Source organism: Colossoma macropomum, unplaced genomic scaffold (genome assembly GCF_904425465.1).
Source record: "Colossoma macropomum unplaced genomic scaffold, Colossoma_macropomum, whole genome shotgun sequence".
NCBI lineage: Eukaryota > Metazoa > Chordata > Actinopteri > Characiformes > Serrasalmidae > Colossoma > Colossoma macropomum.
The window spans coordinates 2,433,815-2,458,607 of record NW_023494800.1 but is presented as its reverse complement, the minus strand read 5'-3'; the positions used below and the strand labels follow the sequence as shown (position 1 = coordinate 2,458,607).

At 36.9% G+C, this 24,793-nt stretch overlaps 1 protein-coding gene across 1 annotated transcript; it reads left to right on the top strand.

Annotated features, from left to right (window-relative positions):
* The first annotated feature begins 11,271 nt into the window (after positions 1-11,271).
* LOC118820386 lies at positions 11,272-15,662 on the top strand. The gene is made up of 9 exons (XM_036588701.1): positions 11,272-11,328; positions 11,418-11,633; positions 11,729-12,025; positions 12,117-12,473; positions 12,574-12,675; positions 13,704-13,784; positions 13,990-14,076; positions 15,116-15,147; positions 15,246-15,662. The coding sequence occupies exons 2-9, from the start codon at positions 11,516-11,518 to the stop codon at positions 15,309-15,311; spliced, it is 1,140 nt and encodes a 379-aa protein (XP_036444594.1). The 5' UTR covers positions 11,272-11,328; positions 11,418-11,515; the 3' UTR covers positions 15,312-15,662.
* Positions 15,663-24,793: the final 9,131 nt, after the last annotated feature.

Here is a 24,793-nt window from a genome sequence, read left to right as displayed (position 1 = left end):
TTAATAGTATTAAAATGAAAACAACTGGAAAAAAATAAAATGTGAAATAAAACAAAATACTCAGTGTTGTTAACATAGTAGAGTGATTGTTTAGTGTAGTTAATTCCCTAAAATAAACGCTGTATTATTGCAGTGTATGACCGAAGCTGTGTTTGTGAGTCAGTAGTATGAAACAAAAGCACAGTGTAATGTGTCTTTAAATGGAACATGAAATAGTTGCAGCACTTGTTTATATCAATGTGCATGTAAAGTAAGTACATCCACTTTTGTCCTGGACTGTCATGCACACAAATTACTATTATTGAAATTTTCTATTGTTCTTATTTTTGCAATTACAGATTATGTTGATAATAGTTTTGGTTAATTAGCCACATGTCCAGCATTTATGCCCAAATTTACATGCACTCCTACCAGATATGAGTACAGATATGCCAAGATGAACGTGATGAATAACAAAACTGTCCATGAATTTGTGTGCGCTCATCTTACGGTCAGATGTGACCATAAGCATCTTTAATGAACCAAAGTGAGAAAAGTGAAGCAACTGAATATATGGTGGTGATGGAAAGTTAATTAACAGATAATTAGCGGGATTAACACATAGGTGCTAGTAAGTTATCACGTTACTTCTTTATATGAAGAAAAATACTTATTAGTTAATTAACAATGTAATAAGCAGGAAACAATAATGGGAAACTAATAGTTGATTATTATATATTTAATGATTGATTAGCGACCCTTAATGTAAAGTGTTACCAAAATTACATATAAAGTGCAACTTGTGCAAAATGCAGCTGCATGATTAATTACATGTACCTCAGTGGGGCACCATATAGTACTTAAAGATTTGCACCAGTTACCGTGTCTAACTGGATTTCTTACAAGACCCTACATGACTCTGCTCCTGATTACATATTAGAGCTTCAAAAATTTGTCCAAAGTTGATGGGACCTGACTGCTCACTCTGGGTTTGGACCCAATTTGCTGATTATGTGTCAGGATCATGTCAGTTTCAAATGTCACTTTCAGGTTCTCACAGTTGCCTCCCACTTTTAAAAGATTTTACTGCTACATTTTCCCTGCTTTAGTGGTGCTCTTTACCTTGTTCTGCCTCTCTACGTTCACTACATTAAAATAGTTTTTAATCTGGCACTCTGGAGTCACTCTCTCAAGTCGCTGACGAAATTTAGACATCCACAAGGCTAGAATTATGAAAATGAATACACAAGAAACAGAACAGCGAATCCGTTCAGGAGAGGAGAGTTCAGTGCAGTTTTATATTTATGTTGTTTGAAAGAAGCTCTTGTTGAAATTTGTTAACACAGAATTTGAAGTTTAAAGTTAAACTTTGGGCAGTTGATTATTTTACTATAATGTTTAATATTATTTATTTTTTTTGTGACCATGGTCTGATGGCTATTAATGCTGCTAATTGGTGCTTCATTACAAGGAAGTTTCATTCATCACTTTGGGTGATGTTGGGTCAGTTTGGTCCAGTTTCAGACAAAATTTTGTTAAGTTTCTATCTAACCCAAAGTAAAAAGCCCTATTTTTACTTCACTACTTTCTGTACAAATATTTCATTACTTGTTACTTGTGGAAGAAAAATGGACTTCAATTTTCAAGTAATATACTAAACTAAACCAATCATAGTAAGCCTTTCACTACACTCCTCCTCTACATACTGATTGTCCAATCATGGCTTAGCAACTGTAAGTGGGCGTGTGCACCTCTGAGAAGTCTTCTGACCTTAATGATGTATACTGTATTGTTGGGTGATTTGGTTCATCTGCCTTGTTCCTCACTGTTATGGGTTACTGAAAGTAAAACATTCCATCAAAATCGGAATAAAACATTCAGAATCAGAAGGGACTTGACTGAAGGATAGAAAATCAAAACTAAAACTGATGCAGATTCAGAGGCAAATGTAGAAAACAGATGTAAAAAGTAAACATTCCTCAGCAGACATTTGGACACATCTATGAGACACCATGGATGGGCGTGTAAAACCCACAGATGCTGAAACCGTAACAGAAAGTATATACACCGATCAAGCATAACATTCTGACCACCTCCTTGTTTCTACGCTCACTGCCCATTTTATCAGCTCCACTTACTATATAGGTGCACTTTGTAGTTCTACAGTTACAGACTGTAGTCCATCTGTTTCTCTGATACTTTGTTAGCCCCCTTCTACCCTGTTCTTCAGTGGTCAGGACCCCCATGGACCCTCACAGAGCAGGTACTATTTGGGTGGTGGATCATTCTCAGCACTGCACTAACACTGACGTGGTGGTGGTGTGTTAGTGTGTGTTGCGCTGGTCTGAGTGGATCAGACACAGCAGTGCTGCTGGAGTTTTTTTTTCAACAGCACAAGTTCAACTCTGACCCCTCACAACATGGATGAGTCTACAGAGCGTTACATGTACAGAGCGAGCAATCATGAGTAGGGAAGCTACTGTTTTCCTGGGAGGTCCAGTTTACTTTCAATTTTTTTTGCTTATTAGTGACACAAAAAGTTATAGTGTAGCATCTAAAATGTTTCATCATACAAGCAAAAATCTTTCAAGAGTGCACAATCACAGAAACCACTAACCAAGTGATAATAAAAATAAGTATTTGCTGGTAATACATATTTGTAGGGATGAAGAATATGCACTAAATGTAACTTATATTTTGTCTGTGCTTTGGTTGCAACAAGCACTGTCTGTAGGACAGTGGCATAGTATGCAGTATACCTGTTTCGTTGCATTTTTGATTGAGTAGTACCGCCAATTTGCTGTAGAAGCCAGTGTACTCAAAAACTGAACCAACCAGTGACAATATGTTCTCATTAATTGCAAGTGCATTTTATGTTAAGGTAACAAAGTCTCTCTTCTGCATTTGGTTTGAATTTATTTTGAACTGTATTTAGTATGTGTATATACATATAAATATATATAGCCCTGTTTCCAAAGAAAATAAACAAAAACAGAATGTAATGATGTGCAAATCATTTAAACCCTTTATTTAATTGAAAAAGTACAAATACAGGATTCAGAGAATCCTGAGAAATCTCTATACGCAAGGGACAAGGCCAAAAACCAATATTGACTGGCCTTGATCTTCTGGCAAAGAAGACAATATATAAACAGGATCCAGAAACGCCGCCGCCTTCTCTGGGCACAAGCATAATTAAGATGGACTGAGGTGAAGTGGAAAACTGTCCTGTGGTCCTGTGAATCAAAATCTTTTGGAAATCATGGATGCTCACCCTCTGGGCTAAAGAGGAGAGGGACCATCTGACTTGTTACCAGCACACAGATAAAAAGCCAACCTCTGTGATGATATAGGGGTGCAATAGCAATCTTTGAAGGCACCATTAATGCTAAACGATACATACAGGTTTTGGAGCAACATATACTGCCATCCAGATGGCGTCTTTTTCAGGGAAGGCCTTGCTTATGTCAGCAAGACAACCTCATTCTGCACGTACTACAACAGTGTGGCTCTGTATTACAAGAGTCCGGGTGCTAAACTGGCCTGCCTGCAGTCCAGACCTGTCACCACTAAAAACATTTGGTGCATTATGAAACGACAAATACAACAAAGGAGACCATGAACTGTTGTGCAGCTGAAATCCTATTTTAAGCAAGAATAGGAAAACATTTCACTTTCAAAACTACAGTAATTAGACCTTTCAGTTCCCAAACGCTTATAGAATGGTGTTAAAAGAAGAAGTAAATTGTGCCTGAGTAGACGGTGTGGGGCCGCAGTAAGTCGAGTAAGTTGAGCAAAATAGAAAATAAACTCCCACATTTACATTTACCTTTACAGCATTTAGCAGGTGCTCTTATTCAGAGCAAAGTACAAAAGCGCTTTGTTGTTCACTCAGAAAACGTATTTTAGTCCAAACTACCATCAGCTAAAACACTGCTAGAACCAAGAATCTGTGCTGATAAATAGAAAGACTTAAGGCAAGCAACAAGGTTTTAAATCTGGTGCAGCTCCAGGAAGCCAGTGAAGGGAACACAGCAGTGGAGTGACATGAGTGAAGACTGAAGAAGATGGACCTGATGGCTTGGTAGGAAGAATGACCAGAAGCGAGCTGCAGTAGTCAAGCCTTGAAGAACCTGCATAACCAAGTCAGGTTTGCAATATGAGCTGAGAACAATAACTAACTATCCAGAATCACACTAAGGACTCTGTGCATCTTCAGATGAAATGACCAAGGAGCTCTTGAATGAGATGGCAGGATCATGGTGAGGACCTGTAGCTCTAGCAATGTACAGCAGTTTGGTCTTGCTGGGATTCAGCTTCTGTTTGTGGGCTTCCATACATAATACTTATTATTTCTACAGATTTACAGGGGCTCAAACCACTTTAGAGGCTGAGAAGCTTTATTAAATGTGTTGCAGCTATAGTGGCATACTTGGAATAGTTGGTTGTAATGAGTTTAAAGTCAATAAATAATGTGTTGCCAATGTCTTTGGTTCTGTTGCTAAGGATTATCATAATCATTATCACAGGCAGCAGTCACTGGTGCCGTAGACCAGTAGCTGGTCTGTTTTTCTCTCTCCTCACTGTACTCTTTCACTGTCTAGTCTGTACAGGTTTAATGGTTTTAGACTTCATTGTATATTGTATAGTATAGTCTGAGGTATGGTGTATTATTTTACATAGTTTATTGTCTGTTTATCTGTTGTCTGCTGGTCGTCTGTGTTGTAGAGCACCGTGTTCTAGAGAAACTGTATTATCTCTTACCACATCTGTGGTGGAGAAAGACAACAAAGCTGACTTTGACTTGATACTGCTTCCTGTTTAGCTAACTTACTTAGCTGGAATAGAGAGGTTTGTGGGGTGTAGTGGGTGTGAGACATTTAGGACGAAGAGATTCAATGTATGGTTGTGTTTAAAAAAAGATTTAACATAAGTACGATTCAGACGAGATTAGTTTTCCATTTTGAGGTAGGGTAATGTAATTTTACCACAGGATGTCTGCAGTGTTTATGACCAATTCACACAGGATAAGAAATCTCTGTGTAAATGACAGAATTGGGAGCGGCCACTCAATTTACTCACTGCCTTCACTCCACAAACGAGTAGATAATACATTAAAATGTTTAATTTAGCTATTACTCTGTTCAGCCTAATCATCTGTCATGCTGTCTTACGTGAATACACTGTGTCATTAGTCAACATCACCACATAAAATAGTTTAATGTAAAAAATTTAAATAATTTTATATTTTAAAGTTATGACTCATTCACTTCAGGTGGTTCAGTACATATCAGACTGATTTTAGCTACAGAAAACATAAGTAAATACTTCTTTGAGCACCTCGAAGAAGCCCATAAAAATGGCTGACATGGCCAATTCAGACGGGACTAAAATTACTGAGAAACGGTGGTAAAATTACATTACCCACCTTCTCATGTAAAACTAATCCAATCTGAATAGGGCTGTAGACTAAGTGAACATCCAGAAAGTATACTGAAACCACTGCAGTAAATCTCCCTCAGCAATTTATTTTATGTCTAATGTTAGTTTAAAGATGCTTCTGTTAGTTTATATAGATATGACACTTGTACATATAGAAACCTTTTTTGACTATAAATGCTAAATTTGGATATTTTCTACTGTTTCTGTTAAAATCTGTAATCTCCTGTTACCAAAGACTAAAATTATTGACAAAAAAATCCCTTTTTAGCGATATGGCTTGATTAATTTGAAAAATGTCTTCAGATTTGTGCTCAGAGCTCAAAGAAAATGTAACATTTCAGATATGAACATCAATGTGTTGAGCGTCTTCTGGAATATGTTACAGATATAATGATATAATGTATGAAATTCTTTGCAGATGATGCTTCCCCTGAATGCCTGACGATTTATGTGAATAAATGTACAATTTTTTCTCTTTGCTATGGTTTTGGTATACATTTAAGGTTTGTTTATTTGTGTGCTTTTAGAGCCCAGATTTCAGAAAGACACAGTTGTAGTTTAGTGGCCACTGCAACTACAGTAGAAAGTATGGAAATATTTGTCTCTTATTGCAAGAAAATAATCAGATCAATGCAAACTCTTTGTGCATTTATAAACAGAGCATTCTATCTCTCTACTATGCATGCTCACAATAAGGATGTTAAGAATATACAGTTCATTTAAACACGCATGTGCTGAAATAATCTTAATTTTTGGTAGGACATTTTAGAAATGCAGTGTAAATAAATGCATTTTATTGGCTGTGTTGTCAGAATCGTTTGTCTTTTTAGAAAACAAACAGTTATTAAAACAAAAATTGTGTTTGTTCTCTTAATCTTAACAAAACACCTCAAATAATATCCTATTTATTATCCTAACTGAAGTTTTTCTTTATCGCATTCATTTTTTGACTGTTTTTTTCTACTTTTACATTAGTCATGATTACAGTGATCATGTTTGCCTCTGAAATATGGAAGATGTTACTGTTCAGTGAAGTCTGTAGTCTCATTTATTCAGCTTCAGTGGTTTGAGCCAAGGCTTCTACAGTTCTCTCCAATTTAGTTACTGCCAATTCCACTTGTTAGCTAAGTTTCCTACTATCACACGATGCTTCAAACGGGTAGTGAAGGCTAGCATGTACCCGTATTGGCTAGCATCGCACTGAGTGATGGGGGGCATGGAGGACCATCCTACCAACCCAAAGATTCGTAATTTTTATTGAACTGAATGTTATTCATCTTGACATTTTCATGCATGGTGTGAACAAACGTGGACTGTTGGTCTGAGGGTAAGGAGGGGGTTGGAGTAGAACAGGAGGTGGGTAATGAGGGGGGTGGAGTAGGACAGTGTGGGACAAGATCTGGGACAGGAGGCGAATGGGCTGGGGCAGGAACTGTAATGTTCTGTCACTGCAAGATAAAACAGAGCGGCTCTGTGAATGAAGACATGCTGCATCATCTCTCTGTGTGCAGCAGCGCTTAACTAGCCTAACAGCTAACCCCATTACTTAATATTTCTATCAATGTTACCGGATAACTGGCTTGGTCTTACCCTGGTCTGAGGAAAGGCTGCAAGAAAAAAAAATATTTTAGAATAGTTATCTGCACAGAGTAAACAGATCAACAAAGTATGTATGTGTATATTAGGTGTGTGTGTGTGTTTTGCACTCATATGGCATCCACTGCAGTGCAAATTACACTGTTTGTTATTAAAAGTGAAAATCCTGTTTCAGGGCCCAAGGACCTGATTGGACTACTAAACGAGAAAGAACAAAAGAGACCAAGAGCAAACATGCAAAGCACTTTTTTAGTTGGGACCAAAAAAAACAAAGATACCTGAACTTTGTCTAAATATTCTCACTCTTATGTGAATGAAGTATGAATGAGTCGAAGGAAGAACCAGATATACAGATCTTGTTCTTCCATTCCAAGCTTCAAGGGGCTCGCAACCTCTGCATCTTGGTCCTTCATTACACACCTTCATACTAGATTAAGTCTTTGAATTCTGGGCTCAGTTTCTGCTTTAGTGTCCTTCAGTGCCCCTTAGTGGTGAAACAACTTTCCATCTGATTTCTGCACTGCACAGTCACTCAGTTCTTTTCACTATGATCTGAAAACTCACCTCTTCAAGCAATACCTAGATTAACACCTCGCTCCAGCCTGGTTCAGACAGAATTTTGTCAGTCCCAGTCTGGTTCAAATAGAACTTTGTTGGGCTGTAATCGGGTAAAGACAGATTTTTATCCGGCTCCAGTTGTGTTCAGACAGAATTTTGCCAGGTTACAGTCACGTTCAAAAAGAATATTTTGGGGCTACACTCTGATTCAGACAGAATTTTGTCAGGCTACAGTCGAGTTGAGACAGAATTGTTTTTCGGGCTACAGTCGGCCTCAAACAGAATTTTGTCAGCTACAGTCAGGTTCAGACAGATTTTGTCTGGGACATCCTTGTGCTGTTAATTAATCAATTCTTGGATCTCACAGTCATTTGGATCTCACAGTCATTTGGATCTCACAGTCATCAAACCATTCTTAATGTTTCCTGGCAGAGAAACTGAGGGCCAGATGTTTGTATGTGAGAAGACACGATGCAAAATGTGTTTACAAAGCATCTGAAATTAACATAATCAATTCATTATGGCTGTTGCTAATCACATACGTTGTGCACAAGCCCAATGCTTGTGACGCACAGGGTTTAAAAGCCACAGTGACAAAAGTTTATCTGAAGTCCACGTTTGTCTCTTTAGTGTGTAATTAGGACCACGAAATAAGACACATTTAATAAATCTTCTCACTTAAAACAATCAAAAATAACCTTGAATATTGAATTGAATATTGCTCTGTCATTACCTCACCTGCTAATATGCTATTGAGGAGGGCTGCAGAATTAAGCTAACTAAAAGACACTGTTAACATCCCCAAGCAATGTTCCATCTATTGTTAACATTTTGGATAACATGAACCATACACATACCAACAAATTTTTGTAATATTAATTCTTAAAAAGGAAAGCAGAACTGGCTGGGTTGCCAACACAGTACTGTGTTATATATCAGCTGAACTCAGCTAGTGGGTTTCTAAATAAAGGTCATGTCATAAGTCTTAAACAGGGTTAATACAGATGTACTGCTTCTTGCGAATCTAAAAAGTGGATGCTGAGTGTAACACTGTGGAGAGCATCCTGAGCAGCTGCACATGGCCTGGTTTGGGAATTGCACCGCCTCTGAAACTCACAGATCACAGCATGTTTAATACCTCTGCACCTTATTCCACAACCTCATGCTCAGAAATGAGTGCCGTGTCGGCGCTGCACCGTCGTGTCTGTTTACTGTGTCTAATGTCTGTTTAATTTATTGTATTTATTGTATTGTTTCTAGCTCAATTTTTTGTTTGCACACTGTCTGCATGTTCGCACTTTGTACTTTTTGTTCCTTGCTGCACCGTGTTGTTCCTGGAGGAACGTGATTTCACTCCACTGTGTACTTGTACATAGATGGAATGACAATAAAAGCCTCTTGACTTGACTTGACTAACTGTTGGTGCAGGACAGTCACGCCGTGTACCACAACATACCAAGCTACTGCTGGTTCAGCACCTGCAGCCAGCTAGCAAAGGGCATATCTACCAGTTAGCTAAACATAAACAAACTCTTGTCAAACACATAATGTAAAAGTTCTACTTTCCCTTTTAAAAATTAATGTTACAAAAACACGCTGGTGTATGTGTGAGCTGGTTTATGTTAGCCAACACGTTAACAGTAAACGGGGGCCTTGTTTGGGGATGAAGCTAGCGAGTAATTTATGCACATCTGATAGTCACTTTGTAGAAGATATGCCTACATGGCAACAACTGGAATCTGTATGGTGGGCTTCCCTGCTCTTTCAGTCTTTCACAGTCTTTCAGCCACCACTCTCAGTTCATCATCAACTTCTAGACTGATAAACCAGAAAACTAAGCCATGCGTTTGATTAAAAATGTTCTCACTGGGTCACGTACAAAGACACAGGAAGTGTCACAAGTGGATATATTGTTCTGCTTCATCTAATCTGCTAACCCAAGAATTGTTATAAGCAAGGGGTGTCAAACTCAACCAATAAAAGGGCCATAATAAAAAACCTTAACAAATCTATGTTTTTATTTAATTTTTAAATAACATTTTGGCATAACCTTAAATGGCCATTGTTTATTCATACTCCAAAATGTCAATAGCAAAATATAGGCACTTTCAGCACACTGTGAAATATTACATGTATACCTGAAATATTCTGAGAAAAAAGTCCCCAGAAGCTACCTGTTTGCTTAAACTAGATACACTGCATCTTTGCTGCAAGTTCATTCATTTTTTGGGTTCAATTTCTGAGCTGCTGAGTGTTTATATTGGTTGAACTGCAGCTGTATTCTCTTTGATAATGCAATCATGCAGTTCTGGAAATGCATTTTTCTGAGTTTTCATCTGGAGGCCAACATTGCATATATGAGTGGGTAATTTCCATAACACTGTACAACCCACATTGCTACAACCTATTACCTCCTGACATTAAGAAATCTGAATGCCAGAAATACAAATGAATGCTTTTTTGAATGAATTTATTGAAAAGCCCTAAATCTTTTACCTGACGTTAAGAGCTGGGATTCAGAGAGAAGAGTCAAGTCAGAGACTATTTTCTCGGCCTGCCTAATTAAAGATCTTTCACAGATCATCTGCAGAGCCACATCATTCTGATTCATTCTCAAAGTGGGAAAGTGCTTTTATCTCTTTGTGTTAAGGAAATGGAAAATTACTGAATGTAACAGTTTTAGAGATTAGGATTGGAGGCAACTTCAAGCCAAGTTCAAAACTGATTACTAAATACATTACATAAATATTTCATTTTAATAGGAAAAATTTGTAATCGATAGTGTAAAGTCTGGCCCCTTTATGCTAAGTAATCTGGTCTGGTTTGAGGAGAAAGGGATTCTGAACTTGTGTAAAGTGACTCAGCTGAGTCCTGGAACATCTTGCAAAGATAAACACCTCACTCGCCCCAGAAATGGCAGATGCTGCCAAATGCTCCCACCTCTTTCTCTGACCTTTCTTCACAGGAAATCTTCACTGTCAGGCTCAAATATATCACAGGTGTCACAAAGGCAGCACTTTCTAGTGCATGCCTGGGATGTCACATAAGCTTTTCAAGTACCACAACAGAGACCACAAGTGAAATTACTGTTAAATGTCACATTGATATCTAAACTTTCATTCATTTCTGCATCCAGAACATCTGCACAATACTGCAAATACTGAAAATGTTACCATGAAATTGTGCAACATATCTCTGGTTTCAGCCCTAAAAATTGGAATATGTATATATATAGACATTTACATACATATGTGTGTGTGTGTGTGTGTGCGTATATATATATACATATATATATATATATATATATATATGTATATATATATATATACACACACACACACACACACACACACTACACACACACACACATATACATTACACATGTATGTATGTATATATATATATATATATATATATATGCACATACACATATACACATTTATTTTTTCATACTTTCATACAGATGCACACACAATACACTTTGTTCTAATATACACAGTTACATCGACTGCCAGTGAACCGATGCCTGCCTGGCTTGCTGTGGTTTGCGTTTGTTTGCACCTTCAGTCTGATGTTAGTGTGAGTCTGACCATGCTCGGATGGAAACCTCCTCTTTACACGTCTCATAACAGGAAATATGAGACTGGTGTTCTTGTAATTGCTAGATGATTCACATACCTCTGTCTTTTACAATGTCGGTGAGGGTCTTAGTCTGTTTGATTTTTTGCATTGGTGAACCTACAGGCTCCAAGGGTAAGTTTAAATATTGCCAATTACTGGGATAGTATGACTAAAAAGAGAATCATATTTACTTAAATTAATTTGTTTGTATCTTTCTTCAGAAAATGTTTCTGAAATTTCTCCAGGGAACGATGTTTCTTTAAGCTGCCCCTTCAGCACTGGACAGGCTCATTGGAAAGGACCTCAGTTCAGCAACACAATGAGAGTGAAAGTAAACAAGATAGAGTATTTATTTATAAAAAACTTTCAAGACCAAAATAAGGGAAAGTATGTCTGCCCCAATGAAATGAATCAATTCAGTTTGGATCTGAAATATGGTAACCACTTATAAAATACTTATATATTTATATAATTGCACCATAATAGGAATAATAATAGTAAGAAAAAACAAATCTTTATATGTTTGTTTCAGGGTCATCAAATGATAAATCGGTTTTGTTCCGAGCCAGTGAGGGAGATTCACTCCTCTTCTTCTGCAAAGATCTGATCTCTTTATCCATAGAAGCCACCTGGCACTGGAGACCCCACAATTCAAATCAATCTTTTAACCTCAGACTGAACCCTGCTCACTTTGGAAAACGGCTCCATTTCAGAAATAACGACAATGACTTTTCTTTAACCATCGCAAATATAGACTGGGGCGACTCGGGGCAATATGAATGTCAACGTTTCCACAAAAGAACTTACTTTGAACTCGTCGTGGTGAGAGGTACCCTAATATGTATTTTTTATTCTACTGTAAATGATGCTTACTTTAGTGCTGACTTACAAAAACTGAAATCTGTCTGTCTGCTCCACAGTTTGCGCTGACCCTCAGCAGATAACTGAGGGGGAAGACGTCAAGTTAGAATGTGAAGTTTCCTATAAGTTTCCACTCATACGATTGCACTGGATCAACATGGACACCAAAGAGAACTTTCTAAACCCACATCAACTGAGGAACGTTACAACGGGCCAGAGAAACTGGATGTGTGCTGTATTTGATGGCTCCAAACTAAAAGCACTTATTCCATTATCTCTCAACGTTAGCCAGCATTTCACAACCACTGCCAGATCATCAACTCCGACTACTCACTATCACACCTCCGATGAGTCAAAAACTCTGCTACAGACTACAAGAAACAATCGCTGGACTACATTAGAAGCTGACTCAGAGGGTATACAGAGCGACATGCATTAACATATTCTCAGTGAAGTTTGCATGTAAAGAATGAATAATAGATGTACTTTCTGTAACCCCCCTGCATTCTCTGACAGGAACCAGCCACCCTCGGAAAAACCTAATTGTAATCATCAGTGGGTTCTCCTTCATCCTTGTAGTGGCGCTTGGTGCTGTATGCTGGAGAAGAAGGACTAAGAGTAAGAAAATTTACACCTATAATTGTATCATCCTCTTACAAGTATGTACATCAAGTTGCTAGTTTATCAGGTACTAATATTTATTAGATGTTTATTAGATGTCTTGAATATGTCATTTAAATCAGGCAAACCTAGCATGTTTCAAGTATGAGTTTGTGTTCAATTAAGCACTGGAATAGACAAAATCGGTGACCTTAGTGAATTTGAATTTGACTTGATAGTTCAAATTAGATGGTTCTAGCACGCCCCAAACAGCGTCGTTCTGGGTTTTTCAAATACAGCTGCTTCAGCAAAGACATCGTGAATATCTAAAAGCTACCTGTGACGGGTTACCTTGTGGACAAAAAACAGCTTGTGCTGTTTAACGATAAAAAGAGAATGACGTGCAAGCAAACAGAGCAAAAGCAAACCACAACACGCACATCCAAAATCAATACTGGTGTGCAGATTGTCACAACACAATAGATGACTTCTCCTTGAATGGGCTACAACAGCGCAAGACCATGTTTAGTGCCGTTATTGTCAGCAAAGATCAAAAACTAGGAGAATAATAGCTGGCCCACTGAGTGGGAAAGAAGTTGAACACTGTTGCTGACCAAATTCAATCCCTTTCATGGCTACAGTTCATCCACACCTGAACATTTCCTGAATGATAATGCACCATGTTAGAAGACACATATTTTTACTGAATGGGTCAGAGAACATGACGGAGATTTTCAGCTCCAGAGGCCTGCACAGTCCCCTGATCTCAACCCTACTGATCATCTTCAGGATGGAGCAAAAGTTTCCAGAAACTGAACAACAGAATTATGTAGATATAGAATCCATGCCCTGACGATTTCATGCTGTTCTGAAGTGCACTGAGATGCAACACATTATTAGATAGTAGTACTTAATACCCTGTCAACTCGCTATCTGGCTTCCTTAAAGAACTTTATATTAAATATTAAATGAATTATTCAACTATACAAGACAATGCAGTAGTTTTATTAGATCATCTTTGTGTCTTCACTGTGTTTTCTAATCAGAGAATTCAGAAGTGGAGCACCCTACTCTATGTGTGAGAGACAGCGTTACTTATGCTGAAGTGAGCTTCAGGCAGAAATCAGGTGGGTCAGTTTTATGTCACTTTTAGGCTCTGCTTTTTCTGGTTCCCCAAAATAAGAATGATGTACTGTTAGGTATAAAATTAGTATAACTCTGTCAAAAACTAATACAACACAATTAGGGTTGTTTCTACTCAGAAATGCTCTCGCTTTTCTGTAAAACCTTACAGTCATTTTATTAGGTCATCTCTACTATGTTTTTAATCAGAGAGGAGGAAAAAAATGGAGGAAGAGGTCCTTACGTGTGAGAGAGACAGCGTTACATACGCTGAAGTGAGCTTCAGGCAGAAATCAGGTTGGTCACCTTTACATCAAACACATTCACACTTTTTAGGCCCTAAATTTTCCAAAAAAAAAAAAACTGCTGGGCGTGTAAGTGATCCTTTGACTCAATATGCACTGTAAAAATAATTCATTGTTTAACCTTAAGAAAGTAACCTGGTTGCCTTAAAATATTGAGTAAAATATAGATTACTTTTGTAAGTTGAAACATTAAATCAATTTTTACAGTGTAGTAGAATACAGAACAAGGCTGCCCAAAATGTGTTCTGTGTTCCAAAGTTGGTCAATAAGAGCGTTTGATTTGGCCCACCAGAAGGTTACTCTAAGCCCACCTCCGCACTCAGTATGTTGTACTGCAACATATTTTCATAGTCTATGTAACTTATTAAAATCACATTTTCCTTTTAGAATTAATATTTTGGGTATTTTAGTAACAAAATATGGTGTAATGTTATAAAATACATTTTCAAAATGGCCCTTACTCTACCACAGACACTGCACTTTGTGCCCCCAAGACAAAAAGCTGAATATGGTCACATCTTTTAAAGATTTTATACTACTGTTAAAAAGTTATAATTTTTTGTCACATTACTATTTTTTTATTATTTTATGTAATAAGGAGCTCATATAACATTATACACTGACCACCAAAAGTTTTTTTAAACTTTAATGCAATAGTTATGAGAACAACAAATTATTCAATGATAAATAAATATGCTGTGATTATTTACAACAGTTTTTGGTTGACTTATCTGCCTTGAGATTTAATCAATAAGATGCATTCTGGATTTTAATTATATTTTGTCTTCAGGCTTGATGCTATACAGCCATTTCAGTTCTTATTCTGGACATATCTTTATATCTTTACAACTTATTAGTGTCCTACTAATTATTAGAAGTGATTAGAATAATTTTATACATTTATCTGCGACACACTACATTTTATATTTTTGGAAGTTTATAATCAGTGTAGCTCTGTCAGTTTTCTTCTTCTACTGCTCAGTCTGTTCTGGAATATAACAGATTAATATAATGTACGAAACTCTTTGCAGACGATGTTTCCTCTGAATGTGAGCGAGTTTCTGTGAGTAAACACAAAGTTCAGCACAAAACCATTTCCTTCTGCCTCCTCTCTGTTTCTCTGTATAAAAGACCCCCTTTTTTCTGTCTCCTCTTATTCAGAATGATGATCCAGCCGAAACAGAAGTCCTGTATTCATCTGTTAACCTGTCTGAAAGTTTAAAATGAATTTATTGGTGTTTATATAATGTTCCACACTTTCACCTGCACATTTAAAATGTATTCTACTTAAATCATTAACATATTTATCATTTTAAAACATAATCTAAATTATTTGCTGTAGCACTAGTATATCTATTTTATTCCTTAATTTTTTAACTCACTCTGAACTCCACTTTAAGTTCTAGAAAAACAACAAATTGTGGGGAATTAAGAATGTGTGAAATTTTGGTCTATTAAAGTCACAAAATATAATCAGACACAATGTAAATTGAAACCTATAAAAAGCCTCTTTGTGTATTTATAGACAGTGCGGTGAAAATCTTTATTATTATATCTGACGAGATAATATACACATGATATTAGGAAAGTAAAATAAGAACATAATACGTTTGATGCAGACAATACCAGTTTTAACAAATTGTGAATTTAAACTGAAAGCTGAAATTATCTTAAAGTTCCTCGATAAACATTTCAACTGATTGCAATGTCAATAATTTACTGCTGTGCTTTCAGTATGAATCATCTTTTTAGATGATTAAAACAGATACTTGTGCTTTTGGGTGTTATTTATCTTAACAAAACTTCAAGTTTTTGCTCTGATCAAATTCTTTTAATAAATACAGATTCTCGTTTTGGGCAGCTCAGTTTTCTCATTTCACTTCCTGTTTTTATAGTGATGCACATTTGTGAATGTCAGCATTACAATCATCATGCATGCCAGTGAAATATGAACGTTTTTATTGTACATTCAAGCCTGCAGCTCTCATTTATTTAGCTGTAGCGGTTTGAGCCGAGGCTCAAGGATGTGTGCAGTTTCCTGTCTCATCTAGATGGTCTGTGTAAGAGTGAAGTCTAAAGTATACTCACTGATTCTGGTAACAGTTTGCTCAGAGTGAATTCTGGATGGTGATTTTTGAACTGAAACTTTGGTTTGAGGTTTGATTAAAGCTGAAAAAGTCTGAGCTCTATTATGTCTGTATTGGTTTACTGAACTATTAATCAGTTACTATTACTTAACTATTACTGAGACAGATGTCAAACACCTTAATCGAAAAAAATCTAGAGGTGAATCTATAGTTACAATAGCAGTCAGAAATGTAGACATACTTACTCACAGAAGGGTTTTTCCCAAATTTTTGGCTTGCTACTTCACTCATTTTACAATATAAGTGGAGATAACTATAAAATAACACATAGAATTATGCAGTGACCAAAACAAATGTTGTCCTCTGTTTTAGATACTTAATAGTGGTCCGTTTTTGCCTTTTCCAACAGGCTTGAATGAGATACATTTTTGGAAATAAATTCATGCATAAACATGTCTTAAACGATTCATTAATTGTATGCAAAAGTTTGAACACCACCAGTCAGATTAAATGTTTTGTTGATTTTCTGTGCAGGGAACAAATTTAAATATGCCAGTTTGCTCTGAATTTAGTGCACAATCTATATTTATTTGCTAAAAAGTAAAACATAAAATATTTAATAATGTTTGCACAGGCAACACTTTATGTTTTTTTTTTTCCCATATGTTATATTAACAGCAAATAAACAGTAATTGTGCATTAAAATGTGCTTAAGTGTACTCTCTGTAGAGAATGTATTTTCACTTAAAAAATCAACAACACGTTATTTGACCATATTACTGTATATAGCATATATATGTACATAGCATTTAAGCATAAGCTGGCAGTTAAAAAGGTCTTTAAGATTATGAAAAACATGCATACTAACGTGTTTTTAAAATTTGGTCTGGTAGTGTATATTAAAAGGTGTCTGTGGTTATTTGGGCTGAGTTAAGAAAATTATGCTCATTGTTTGCTCAATGTAAGTTTTGTTTTGAAAAAAAAAAGCAGTCTAAATTTTATTCAGAAAATATTCTGAATAAATTTTATAACAGTTTGCTAAAATATCCATGCAAGAAATGCTTTCCGTTTGTTTAAATCACAGATTCCATAATTTCATAGATGTAGATCTTTTACAATCTGCAGTTAAGCTGCAATAGAAAAAACGAAACTAACAAATGAGACCTTTATTCATGCAGTCCTGTGGTTTGTCATCTTTAGCTCTAGGCTTTAGATTTGGCCACAACTCCCGTTGGCCTCTTTTTAAAGGTCAGCATTCGGTTCTTTATATCAGGTCCACTGTGTCACATCACAGCTCATTCACCACTATTGTATTTCATAATTAATGCAAACTTCTTTAACGTCATGTAAAATTTTGAATTTCTTGTTTAAATGTATGTTTAAATTGTTTTTTTGTGCTGTTATTACGTAGCTTTTTCAATATCTCAGAATCAAAATATTGCTGACACTGCATTAGTGTCAGTAAAGGAGCTTGCTGCAAGAGACTGCAGGTTTATTTCACTTTCACAACTTAAAAATTGCATTAGAAGAGCAGTTTTATTGACTTTTCATCCATATGACTTCACATATTTACAAAAGTGTGTATGCAACTAAAGTGCAACAATACAGTTTGAATACTCCCGCACTCTCTACCAGGTATAAACTTAAATGTGGTGTTTTCTGCAAATATTTAGAACACAATTTCCATTTATTTGCTGAATATAACATATCTGGAAAAAATAAAACAGTACAAAGATTTTCTTGTCAAAACTGAAGGAAATGTCGTTACTGAGTGAGGAGAATAAAACAGGCTAAAATATGGTGTGTGTGTGCTGCTGCGAATCGCCCTGTAAAGCCTGAAATAATCCTTTAAAAGTCAGAGGCGTCGGGTCTGGAGTTTTTCACACCACGTTGTATGTCTTTATGTATTAACGTCACACGCACAGCCTCAAAAAGAAGGTCTGGCTTGATGTTTAGGCCTCAAATGATCTTCAAATGATACGATAACAATAATAAATAATTCACTCACATCCTTAGAAGACGCATCCTTCTCCAGGTTTTGACTGAGTTTTCTTTGAAAACTCCTTAAACGGGCTCGTAAAAAATCAGATTAATCTGCTCGGGGAAGGGGGCCGAAGCACAAACCATGCTTCGAAACATTCTTCTGCATGTTGCTTGCAGTTCCACATTTCCACCAGAGAGGTCCAAATCCCCAAAGCATACAGAGTGCAGCTTTGAAAGGCACATGTCCAACACTTTTCTTGCATTTTATTTTTAACATTTTATTTGTGTGGGTGCAATGTACCAAACATGGTCATAATTAATTTGTACATAACCATTTTCCAACTTCTCTTTATCCTTTGGCTGAGTAAATAAAAATAAGTAAATGATTTGATTCTCGTGACATCACAGAAACAATTAATTCAAAACAAGCTGTTTTTTTGGAGTTTCTATATGTGGCCTGTATGGAGTGGGTAGTGAATGGTATGTTTTGAAATTTAAACATAGTCTACATATTACTTCAAACTCCTTTATGTCTAAAAAGTAAGGGAAATACATTTTTCTAAGATGAGCTCTTTAAATTCAGCAAATTCGCTTACTGTGTAACAGGAACAGTAATTGTGCATTAAAACATGCAGACATGTGTTCTCTGTAGAGCAGAGGTGCCCAAACCTGGTCTTGTAGATCCACCACCCTCCAGAGTTTAGCTCCAACCCTAAACTAACACACCTGATCCGGGTAATCAAGGCCTTCAGGGGCATCTGAATATTAAAGCCTGGTGTGTTGCATCTGAAATCTCCAGGGTGGTAGACCTCCAGGACCATGATTTTGCACCCCTTCTGTGCAGGATGTGTTTACTTATTTTCACTTAGAAAATCAAAACAACATGAAATTTCATTGTGGCGCCCAAACTTTTATGTACAACTGTATATAATGTCCCACTTTGGCCTGCACAAAAGGAACCAGAGCCAGTTACATCAGCTGTACATAAGTTCAAATGTAGGCTGGTTATAATGCAAGTGCTTACTAAGTTCAGGCTTACGCATTCCTAAATTAAAGAAAGACTGCTCCACACAAACTGGTTTGTATGTTGTGCTCAGTAGTTAGTAAACCCCTGAGCAGGTCTAAGTGTTGGGGAAACCAAAGAGAACATAAAGAAGACCAAAAACATGACATTACCTTTCTGGTTAAGACACTAAGCTAAAAACAATAAAAGCTGATTTTACTTACATCTCTAATCATGACCCTGATTTTGACTCCAAGCTCACATCCACAGCTCCTGTTCTGAGACCCAGCAGATGAAATGTTGAACTGATGCTGCTCGTGTCAGCTGGCCAGAAACTGTTGTTTTAAAAAGCTGCATATTTGGTTGTCGCTAGGAACTATTAAAGAATAAACAAACAAACAAGTATTCAGTTTTCAGTATCAAAGTATCAAATTGTAAACCTGCACTCATAATTCTCTTCTATACTGCATATTTTTTGCTGGAAAAAAGTCACCTGCAGTGGCATTTCCATGTTTACAGATGGTTCTGAACACAACATTGTCGTGTTAAAGTGACATACACATTAGTTAGTTGTTACCAGCTAAGACTTGACTTCAGAATTTGTAGTGCAACAAATTTAGTGAAGGAATACTTTGAAACTAATTAGTGTTATGAAGGACTTTGTGAAGATTTTAAGCATAAACCGGTGCAACACAGTTTCGAACTACAAAAATAAGAGTGTTTTCGCATATAGTTCTTTTTAAATGAACCACACTGAGTTCTGTTAAAGTGAACCTGAAAGGTTTAGAGGGTTAGAACTCAGACCCCCTTCACAGCACTCATGGTGTGCGCAGTGCTCGCAATAAATCTCTGATAAATCTAACCTTTCGGGTATCGACAGGAATCACCAGATCCGCCTGCTGCTCTCCTATTGGCCACACTAAAAAGATTGGCTGAAGTGCATCGCGCAAAATTGGAAAAATAACCCTGTGCTCCTCACTGAGCTCCACACGGCGAAAATCCATGTCTGCAAGAAAGCCGACTATTTGAAAGAGCAGTGGTGAATTTTCATTCATTCTGCGTTCAGTGTGAAAGCAGATTAAAACTCATGACTTAAATATGTCAGGGCTGCTGTCTTGTCGCATATCACAGCCAGGCTTTATCCTGAGTAGAACTTTATAAATGGTCCTTGGTCTGTTTTTACCCACTGAAGTAATGGAAGACTGTGGCTGTGTGTGTGCGGTAAGCCTTGAAGTCTTCACCATAAAGCCAAGCAAAATCGAACCACAAAACGAACTACAAACAAACCGAACCGAAGCCACCTCGACAGGCTGGAGTTCGGTTCGTTTTCAGAGACATTTAGAGGGGTGTGAGTTTGTTTGGCGTGTTCACATATGCACAGAAAACCACGACTCAGCAGTCTGAGCCCAGTTCAGATATTGAAGTGTGAAAACGCCCTAAATGCATCCTGAGATATACTGAGTTGCCTGCTTATGAGATACTCCAACCTTGTAGCTACATTCACTGGCCAGCAGCTACTAGTTTGTAGGTGTGCAGTTACAGACTGTAGCACGTTACTGCACAATTCATCAGTGACCCCCACACTGTAAACATTCAAGATTCAAACCTAAAATGTTGCACACTGTCAATTAGGTACAGTGACATCAATTCATGAAAGTAGTAAGTATTTACACCATCTTGCAGACGCTCTTATCCAGTGAATTACAAAAGTGCTTGGTTGTCTACTTGAAAAACGTATCTGTATGTTAGTGCAAATTGGCCAGAGTTCAAACACTGCAGTTATCTAACATGTCACATAACCTATAGAGGTTCACCCGAAATCAGTGCCTTTAACTGTCTATGTCGATAAGCTGTAAGCTGCCTGATTCTTCACGTCAATCCGCCCACTGACTCACAGAAATGACCATTTTATTCTGATCATGTTAACTTACCTGTCCAGTAAGAATGCCACTAGCTCCAACTTCACACTCTTCACCAGCAACAGGTTTCTTGGAGAACCCTTAAAAAAAAGAACAAAATCAGTTTTTCAGTTTTAAAAATATGCAGTTTTTCGTACTGCACTGCTGGTTTTAATGCTGCAGTTGTACTACATCAATATTACTTTCCATTAGAGGTGAAGGATATGGAAAAATGTCATTTCAATATATGTTAAGAGGTTTTTGCGATACACGATATGTTACAATATTCATTTTCTCTGATGTCTGATAAGTTAAAACAGTCAAAGTAATCCTAGATTTAAAAATACTATTAAAAACTATAAATTCAATTATTTGTATTTAACATTTTACACACTGTGCTGCTCTAAAAATAATTTAACAGGACTAATTATGCTCTCTTTGTAATCAAATATGCAGTGAAGTACTGAGAATATCCACAATATGCTCAGAAAAGCATACTGTAACATATTGTAATGTAAATAATCATAATGATAAATATAACTGCAGCAGCGCTGTGTAATACACCAATCAGGCATAACATTATGACCACCTCCTTGTTTCTACGCTCATTGTCCATTTTATCAGCTCCACTTACTATATAGGTGCACTCTGTAGTTCTACAGTTACAGACTGTAGTCCATCTGTTTCTCTGCATACTTTGTTAGCCCCCTTTTACCCTGTTCTTCAGTGGTCAGGACCCCCATGGACCCTCACAGAGCAGGTACTATTTGGGTGGTGGATCATTCTCAGCACTGCAGTAACACTGACGTGGTGGTGGTGTGTTAGTGTGTGTTGCGCTGGTACGAGTGGATCAGACACAGCAGTGCTGCTGGAGTTTTTAAACACCTCAGTGTCACTGCTGGACTGAGAATAGTCCACCAACCAAAAATATCCAGCCAACAGTGTCCTATGGGCAGCGTCCTGTGACCACTGATGAAGGACTAGAGGATGACCAACACAAACTGCGCAGCAGCAGATGAGCTATCGCCTCTGACTTTACATCTACAAGGTGGACTGACAATGTCTAATAGAGTGGACAGTAAGTGGACACTGAGGTGTTTAAAAACTCCAGCAGCACTGCTGTGTCTGATCCACTCAGACCAGCACAACACACACTAACACATCACCACCACATCAGTGTCACTGCAGTGCTGAGAATGATCCACCATCCAAATAGTACCTGCTCTGTGGTGGTCCAGGGGGGTCCTGACCACTGAAGAACAGGGTAAAAGGGGTGCCCAAACTTTTACATACGACTGTATATAATGTCCCACTTTGGCCTGCACAAAAGGAACCAGAGCCAGTTGCATCAGCTGTACATGAGTTCAAATGTAGGCTGGTTATAATACAAGTGCTTACTAAGTTCAGGCTTACGCATTCCTAAATTAAAGAAAGACTGCTCCACACAAACTGGTTTGTATGTTGTGCTCAGTAGTTAGTAAACCCCTGAGCAGGTGTAAGTGTTGGGGAAACCAAAGAGAACATAAAGAAGACCAAAAACATGACATTACCTTTCTGGTTAAGACACTAAGCTAAAAACAATAAAAGCTGATTTTACTTACATCTCTAATCATGACCCTGATTTTGACTCCAAGCTCACATCCACAACTCCTGTTCTGAGACCCAGCAGATGAAATGTTGAACTGATGCTGCTCGTGTCAGCTGGCCAGAAACCGTTGTTTTAAAAAGCTGCATATTTGGTTGTCGCTAGGAACTATTAAAGAATAAACAAACAAACAAGTATTCAGTTTTCAGTATCAAAGTATCAAATTGTAAACCTGCACTCATAATTCTCTTCTACACTGCATATTTTTCCTGGAATGCAAAAAGTCAGCACAACCTGCAGTGGCAAAGTATGCAGAGAAACAGATGGACTACAGTCTGTAACTGTAGAGCTACAAAGTGCACCTATATAGTAAGTGGAGCTGATAAAATGGAAAATGAGCGTAGAAACAAAGAGGTGCTCATAATGTTATGCCTGGTGCACACTGCAATTATTAATGGGGAGGGAAAGCAGACCTACGCCATCTGCTGGCTGTGTTCAAAACATTTTTCAATCTCTGTTCATTTCTCTATAGTGAACTTTTTCATTGCATTAAAATAATCATTTTATTCTACAGCTTTTTTGAAACAGTCATTCTACAAGAGTCCAAGCAAATTAGCTACAGATACAATATAAATTATATATAAATACGAAAATTAAAATACAGTTGAAACTCATGACAGTGATGCCATCCAGGTGACAGATTCTGTAGTCTTCTACATTCTATATTCTGTAGTTCTAATGAGAATATAAATTTTAAAATATATATTTAGTCTGTTTTATTTATTTCAATTAAAAATTTTTGATTTTAACTGTTTTATCTGTTGTTTATTTGCATTCTACATGTTTTTATTGTTTATAATGCTGTCACACTGCCTGTTATCTTAGGCTAGTTTTGACAGTAATGCATAAAAACTATCATCCCCATGAAAGCTACCTTAGGTAGTTGTCAGTGTATTATAACAGCAGTTCAGTGAAATATAACAGCGTTTAAAAGCAGGACAATGCTGTATAACTAAATATACACTGTTTTAAAATACAGAATTTATTGCATTTGTACTGCAACAGATCTCATGGCAGGTGCTTAAATGTAATTTTAAAAGATATTATCTTATTATTTTTAATAGGGCTTGGCCACAAATTAATATACGTATAGATGCCACAAATTAATAAACTGGGGCCATGAATTACTTTACTGAGGCCACACTTACTACATTGAGGCCACAATTTACTGTACTGAGGCCAAAGATTAATGTATTTAGGAAGATTAATTTATTGAGGCCACAAATTACTATATTTTGACCACAAATTACTATATTGAAACCACAAACTAACATATTGAGGCCAAAATGTGCTATATTGACACCATAATTTACTATAAGGAGACAATGAATTACTATATTGAGGCTGGAAATTACTTTTTTGAGACCCTAACTTACTATATTGAGGCCACACTTTACTACACTGAAGCCACAAATTACTATACTGAGGCCACAAATTACTATCTTAACGCCACAACTTACTAAATGCACGCCACAATTTAACGTTACTATACAGAACACGAGTTACTAAACTAAGGCCACATAATACTATGAAAGCCACAAACTAATATTTTGAGGCCGTGAAATATGAGAAATGTATATTAATTTCATTAAAATGTATATTAATTTCATTAAAAATAAATCACGTTACTTTAAGGGTTCTGCATAAATCAGCTTGCTATTGTCCACGTCACCAACAGGGAGGCTTCTCAGGCTCCGCCCCCTCTGAGCGTTCAAATGTATCCATTCATAACGGTCACTGTTAGCTGTGGCTAACTTAGCTAATCGCAAAAAATAGGCTATTTTTGTTAGCTGTGATAAAATGGTCACCAAACTTACCTGTGTTTTACAATCTTTTCCTTTTTATCGTTGCCCTTTTTTATATAATGGATTATTTCGAATTTCTAGACACTTTCATTATTAATAGTTTCTTTCTGCGCCTGAATTCTCCCGTTTTAGTTTTACCTCAGGTTAGCATTTTAGCTAACGGTATTCACTTTTCTTTGATTTTTTTTTTTTGGTCAAAATACGTTTCTGGCAAGTCCTAATATCTTCTAGAGTTGTCTAGTATGTACTCTGCTCCTTTACATTCGGGCAGGTATATATATTTTTCGT